Source organism: Octopus bimaculoides, chromosome 2 (genome assembly GCF_001194135.2).
Source record: "Octopus bimaculoides isolate UCB-OBI-ISO-001 chromosome 2, ASM119413v2, whole genome shotgun sequence".
NCBI lineage: Eukaryota > Metazoa > Mollusca > Cephalopoda > Octopoda > Octopodidae > Octopus > Octopus bimaculoides.
In genome coordinates this window covers 161,193,010-161,200,509 of record NC_068982.1, presented here as the reverse complement: position 1 = coordinate 161,200,509, position 7,500 = coordinate 161,193,010, and the positions used below count along the sequence as shown (strand labels likewise).

The 7,500-nt window shown below is 34.5% G+C and overlaps 1 protein-coding gene across 1 annotated transcript in view; it reads left to right on the top strand.

Moving 5' to 3' along the window:
• The window catches only part of LOC106867513 (14 kDa fatty acid-binding protein), a 25,503-nt gene that overhangs the window by 11,785 nt on the left and 6,218 nt on the right, over window positions 1-7,500 (top strand). The window contains exons 2-3 of the mRNA XM_014912400.2: window positions 713-891; window positions 4,918-5,028. Of these exons, the coding sequence (XP_014767886.1) occupies window positions 713-891; window positions 4,918-5,028 (290 nt within the window). The remainder of the gene's footprint in view (window positions 1-712; window positions 892-4,917; window positions 5,029-7,500) is intronic.

The following is a 7,500-nucleotide window of genomic DNA, read 5'->3' as shown; positions in this document are numbered from 1 at the left end:
TACTCTAGGCACAAACCTGAAATTTTTTGGGAGGGGGCCAGTCGATTAGATCTACCCCAATATGCAACTGGTACTTAATTTATCGACCCCGAAAGGATGAAAGGCAAAGTCGATTTCGGCGGAATTTGAACTCAGAACGTAAAAACAGACGAAATACCGCTAAGCATTTCGCCCGGCATGCTAGCGTTTCTGCCAGCTCGCCGCCTTTGAGCCCCAAAATATTTAAAGTCTACTCCATACACCACACAAAACAAAACAAAATTAAAAGGGTCTATTCAATGGCTTTTTTCTCGCAGCACTTCAAACTGAACACCAATCACATCACTGTTATTAGTCTCGGATGGTTTACGTGGTTTATGAGAACCACCCCTCTGCCACCCCAGACTACACTTATTAAAAAAATCCCTATAAAATAAAGTTATTTATTATATACATAACGTAAGGCTGCAAGCTGACAGAATGCTTAGCGGCATTTCAACCGTCTCTACGTTCGGAGTTCAAATTCTGCTGAGATCAACTTTGTCTTTCATATTTTCGGGGGTTAATAAAGAAATACCAGCTGAGCACTGGGTTCGTTGTAATCAACATTTCCATCTCCACAAAACTGCGTGTCTTGTGTCAAAAATTGAAACCATTATCATAATTATTAAACGATTATAATTGTGTCAAAAGCAGAAAGGATTATACACATAACGTTTTCTTTTTACTGCAGGAGTTTACAAGGACAAAAGAGATCAAGTTTCCAAAATTCGATTTATCACTGATTTTGACAACGATGGAGACAAATGGGTTTGCAAAATTTCTGTTGAAGGTATGCCAGAACCGAAAGTTTACATCTATAAATTCAACGAAGCTTATTCGTCCACTGATTTGATGGGTACAACTTTCACAGTAAGCACTAACTTGATTCTTAAAACTGTTTCTCAAAATCCACATGGCTTGAATTCATCATTGCATGCTAAGAAAACAGTCACCTTTATTCTTCCTCGCTGATTATTGCATAATGTAAGGGCATGCGTGGGGAAAGAGTGCCGGGTATGTTTAGATCTTACTGGAATCTCTCCAGTGAAGCATAAATGTAACCAGGAGAATCACGAAGTAAATGTATAATAAAGTCCGCTTGCTGTCATAGAAAATTAGGATTGTTTAAAGAAAAAAAACAAAAAAAAACGAAATGCTCAAGCAATTGTATTGTTCAGCGCCATCTATTGTACATTATTATACACTTACAGAGTGATCGTTCCATCACTACTTCGGCACATTACAGTGATGACTGTGCTTCACCGGGGAAATCCCAATAAGGCCAAAGAGGGTTTTTTCAATTCAGTACTTGCAAAAATAATTAAAAATAATATTAGTTAATGACTAATATTATTTTTATTCTCATCGCATAATTTTTTCAGGTAACTGTTTAAAATGAATTTTTCATTACCTATTCGATGGTTTATAAGACGCACCTCAATAATGCAGATCCTTTTGTTAAAAAAGTCTTTTTGAAAAGCCTGTTTTTCACTGGCAATCGTCACCCATTTACAATCAGGTCATTTTAAAGTCTGATGTACTAAGATCTATAGTGAAATATTAACTGTTTCCCATTAAAAACCTTAAGCCTTTCGTTGCTATATTTCTAATTAAAATTAATCCCCTACATATTTCAGCTAATTTAAAATAGTTTAAATTAGTTCTATAAAATGGTTATAATATCATTTTTGTTTATTTATGAACCAAAGCTTCTTACATAAGTTTATTACGCGATCTTTGTTTCAAAACTCTTAATTGCAAATCAGTACAGGTTAATTCTGAAACATGAAGATATTTAAATTTTGTCATATAAAAACAAAATATAATATAATATAATATAATATAATATATAACATAATATGATATGATATGATATGATATGATATGATATGATATATGAGGTGGTATCAAAAAGTTTCCAGGCTAGTTCTATAACTCGCTGAGAGAACCAGAAGTAACCTTAATGAGGCAGTGTGCAGAGTGACATCGCTGTGTTTACTTCGCAAGTAATGAAATTTATGTTTTTATGATCATGTGTATGGTGTAGTCTGTGATTTTGTCAAAGAGCTAACGTGAAATTTTGCGTTAAACTTCGGAAGTCTGCTACAGAGATATTGAGCATGTTTCAGCAAGCTTACGGCAACGAAGCACTCCACGAAAGCGACCGGTTCTTTGGAGCGCGAAGGATTGGATTCTTCACAGCGACGATACACCCTGTCACCGAGCTCTCCTCACTTGTGAGTTTCTCGCCAAAAACAACATGGTATCGCTTCCGCACCCGCTCTATTCACCAGATTTAGCACTTGCGGAATTCCGTCTCTTCTCGAAGATGAAAAGGCAGCTCAAAGGTTGCCGTTTTAACACCGTTATCGAGATGAAGAGAGAATCGCGAAGGTCCTCGACTCGGTTACAGAAAACGACTTACAAGCCAGATTCCAAAAGTGGCAGGTTCGCTGAGACCAGTGTATTGCTGTGCAAGGTGGACTATTTCGAAGGAGTTGATGTTAAAACTTAGGTAAATAAGTTATTTTTCATAAAACATAACTACTCCGGGAACTGTTTGATACCACCTCGTAGTATAATATAACATAACATAATATAATACAATAATATAACATTACGCAGTATAGATTACTAAGTTCCCACTATATTTGTGATTAAAATACTTTCACTTCATTCGGTTTCCCCTCCTTTTTCTTTTTTAACATTTTGCAAAGTGATTCGGCTTCAACTAGATTAGAATAAACAAAAGTTGTCAATAAGTTTTGAGTCATGCGGATTACTGATTAGATCCCTGTTCTGAAAATTCCAAAAGAGAAATATTTTAATGATTTCACTTCAGACATTTTCTGGAAATTATAGCTTCCATTTCTGCGGTCCGACATTGTTTACACAGCCAGAAATTGAAACAGACAGTTCAAAGATCAAGTGTTATACTTGATGCATTTTTTTATTTGTTGCATTCGAAAATCATTGAAGTTTAGAGTCTCTGTTACTAAATATGATGCTTATATATTTAAAAAGAACAGAATGTAAGGGTTCGGAGAAGATATCCAAAATATTCAAAGAACATAAATTTCACATTGCAAAAAGATCGGAGAGTCTTCTGTCATTTAATCATAAACATTCTACATCTTATTGGTATATTTTTAAAAAATGAGGTAGTATGATTATTATTTTCTATATAAGATCATTTATAATTTTTTTTATTATATATTGATTACATTTCATTTTAGGATAATTTGTTATAAAAACTGATAAAAACTGAAGTATGGTCCTGTCAGCCATGTAATCCTCATTGTCATCAAATATTCTTAAAATCAAAAGAATAATTTTCTTCACACACAAGATCATACTCTGTGCCCTCAAAGTTATTGTTGTTATATGTTTTGAATGACTGTACAAGTGTCTCTGTTTTAATCATATCACAAGTAGTTTGACCTACTGGTTATTGTAGGCCTCTTGATTTGATAGGATTTGATGTCGTTACTTAATTGCCATGGAGTGCAGTCCATTTATTCCATTCTTCACTCAAGCAATCCTCAAACGCAATTTTTTAATTGATACATCAAGGAGGTTTGGTTGACATGTTAATGTTCCTAGTGTAACGATAATTTTTACTTTTAAGCTATTTCCTTCACTTTTATTGGCCTTTGTTAAGTAAGTCAAGTACTGGTCCTATATAAAAAGCGACGGCTCTTTTGGGGATTCCATCAGGGTGCTATAAGCACAACTTTTCAAGCCACTGCTCTATCCATCCATTCTATAAGGTGAACATGATTAACAAAATGAGTCCTTTGATTAATTTTTTTGTCTTTAGTTTTATTAAAGATAGTAATTTGGGCTATCAAAAAAAGTCAGTTATGTCGTATAAGTAAGGAATCAGACATCAGTAAAACTTCATCCATGTTTGCAATCTATCTCATTTCAAAATTGTTTTTCTTTTCTAAAGTTTATAATATATTTGTGAAACTCAAATATTTTGCCCTCACACTCCACATACATTTGTGTTATTACTGTACTAGATCACGCCACTAATCCATTCCATTACGTAAATCTATCATACCACCCCTCAGTTCTTGAAATATTCTCACGCTCTTTTGCAATTAATTTTGCTTTAGTATATAAGTTATTTGTGTGTGTCTGCGGAAGTTATGCTTCGGTTTCACTGCTTGCTGGAATAGTTGTTCTTGTTTTCGGCAGTTACGTATAATTATCTTATCTGGATGTGATCCGAAATGTTTTCTAGCAGGTCCGTTACCATTTCCGTGTCAAATTTTATTAATTGTAACTTATCAACAATTGTAAATATTGTATCTTAAGCTAAATTGTTTTATGAAAAAGGTCTGTCTCAATTGTGTTATAATAAAAGAAGATCGTTTCTGCCAATTAAATTTTATGATGACTGGTGACTTCCAACTAGTGAAACAGTGGAACTGTCGCAGTTCTACGTGATGTTAGGCATAGAACCGGCCGCTAGTTTAAATGTATTGTCAAGAATTGTCACGTAATTTTTTTCCTAGGTGTTATTTTATATGAAGTACTATTGATATGTGTTGCAAACCTTGAAAATACTAATATAATTCGAAAGCAATTTCGCAAGAGAGATGACTGAAGTTTACTTTGTTGAGCTATGCGGCCCTGAACCACCATTTGCCAATAATCCAATCTTGTTGCTGAGTTTATAAAACGCAAACTGATGTTCAGGGATATGTTTTTTTGAGAAAATAGCGTCTTTTAAGCTGCCATCAAAATATGGTAAATATATTCAACCAACCTCTTATTTTGTATACTGTTGTGCCTCTGAACTAATTCTAAGTTAATACGTCAAAAAATTAATATTGTTCATCTTCACAGTAATCTTTTTCTCTAATCTGTCTCTTTGTTCATCTTCAGTGTGTGGTAACGAAAGTTGCTGACAACAAAATACAGGAGACCATTACCGAATGGAGTGACTCGGAGGTTATAACAACCAGAGAAGTCCAAGATGATGGTACCATGACAGTTGTAAGTAACATGGCTGAGATATTTCATTTATTGGGTTATTGATTTATTGTTTTATTGATGATTTACTTAATGGTTTGGTTGATTAACTACTTAATTAGCTAGTATTAACAGATAATTATTTAGCAAGTTACTTAGATAATCAGTTATTAGTTAATTAAGATGTTAGTTAATTAATTAAGTGAAAACGTGAGTATTTAGTTAGATAATTAGTTACGTAATTTGTGAATTACTTAATAAATTAGCTTAAGTTAGTTAATTAGTAAGTGTCTAAGTGAGGCAAAAGATCATTGCAGACACACTTTGGTTGCAGTGTGGTACATAGGTATCATCTGCTAAACAACAGTTGCAAAAACAAATATATAAACTAAATGAGTAACGAACTGGGATAGAAATATTCTGCATAACTCATTATTTAATGTTCTAGATGCAGCGTGTCTGAAATCGAGACAGGTTAGTTTCGCTTGAATCCGTTTGATCGCAGACCTGCTCGATCAGGCTAGAAAAAAAAAGAAAAAAAGAGAAAAGAAGGAAACCTAAGGAATCGAAGAGAAGAGACAGAAGTTTATTATCGATTCAAACAACGTTCGATAGTGTCTGTTGGCTACAGCTGTCGCATTTATCCATGGAACAGAACTCTATACATGATGCAAACAGCAGCATGAAAGTTAGAGAGGAGATCCTTGAAAAGTATTGTGACTTGAAAAGATTCACAGTCAGCAAAATTGCATAGCTAGATCGCAACTGAACATCTGACCAATGGCTTTCTGCCTATTAGGGTAAAGTTATGCATGGTTATGTCAGAAAACTTCAAAATGACAGTAATGTATACAATATAACAAGCGTTATATTAACTCTCGTTTAAAGGAAAAACTTTTGCAATTTGGGAACAGAAAATAATAATAATAATAAACTACATGATGCACAAAAAAGATATGCTTCAGTATCAGATGTAATAATCGGTGCAAACTCTGAAGATTTGATATTGAGGCTGTGACCCACAATATAAGCAGCTGTCTGGAAATATCTTCCCGATGCTATATGCTAACACACAACAGTTAATCCTGGTATACTCTGGAATGTTGTATTAATCACATAAACTATCACCAAGCACACCTCCAAAATGGATATGACGCATATTTAGCAACCTTCCTCAATGCCCGTAATCAGTACTAAAGAACATCAATACTGACCATATTGGATCTGTTCAAATGAGGGTTGATCAAAAGAGACTCAGATCACGTGAATTCTGGTAAATAACTAATAGAATACTCAACTGTGGCAAACGTATTCCTACAATCATGAATGGATCTGAAGCAATCTCATCATCTTCTGCCAAAGCCCCAAATCTTGCAAAAGAAACTTATTTGCTAAGAATTTCACAATTTTTTGTCAGTGAACAGGTCACAGTTTCGAGCGACGAAAAATTTGACACCATATAACGAATAAATGTTTAAGTGAAGTTAATGGTCTTTGTATGTTTCTGAATGGCTAACTTGTGCCTTCCACAGTACAATCACGTTTATTTTTTACCTTGAAATTTAAGTCAAGACGTTTTCTAAACTCATAAACGATCTTGATGTGTAAAAAGCAAGTGACCTAGATAAAACACCAGTCATCGTGTTGTAAAGCCTCTCTTCTGGTAAATCTAATAGATCGTTGTCTCAAGAGGAAATACCTTCCTTGCTTACGGAAGAGGTTTGTAGTTTTTCCAGTTTTTCAAGAATCTAGTAACCGTTTCTTTCCATCTTACTGTAGGATAAATAGCCTATTGGGCATTAGAATAAAGTTGTTTAAATCTTTCAGCAGTGAGTACATCATTAACCACTTGAATAAAGTCAAATTCTTGAGATAAAAAGAGAGCTAAGATGAAAATTCGGAAACTAGTCTGGATGCATGAAGATGTCCGCAACTTGGATAGCAAGACTAGAAAGATATAAAACAAAACATCACTGGAAGCTTAAACATCAACAGTGACACCAACAGGATCTATGTCAGATGGAGAAAAGCGTGTTAAAACAATTTCAAACAGCCTTAGAGCAAAGCATTGTATCTCATAGAGAACTTATATTGAAAAGTGAAGAGAGAAAGGAACTACATAACATGTATATTCAAAAGTGAAAGCAATAGTATCTTGAGGTTACGCAAAGAATTTCTGTATAGAGATTCTGAGTGTACAACAATTCCTTGTGACACAAGAAGGGAAGCTGAATTGACAAATCTGAACACTATCGTGGAAGAGAAAGATGTATTATAATAACAGAGAGTTATGCATCAGTGCAGGCATGGTTGTGGGGTTCAGAAACTCATTTTGCAAACCTGTGGTTGTGGGATTGACCTTACAGCTTAGCTCTTTAAGCAAGTATTTTCTGCTATAGCTTTTGGGCGTACACACACACAAACACACACACACGCACACACACACACACACACACACACACACACACACACACACACACACACACACACACACAC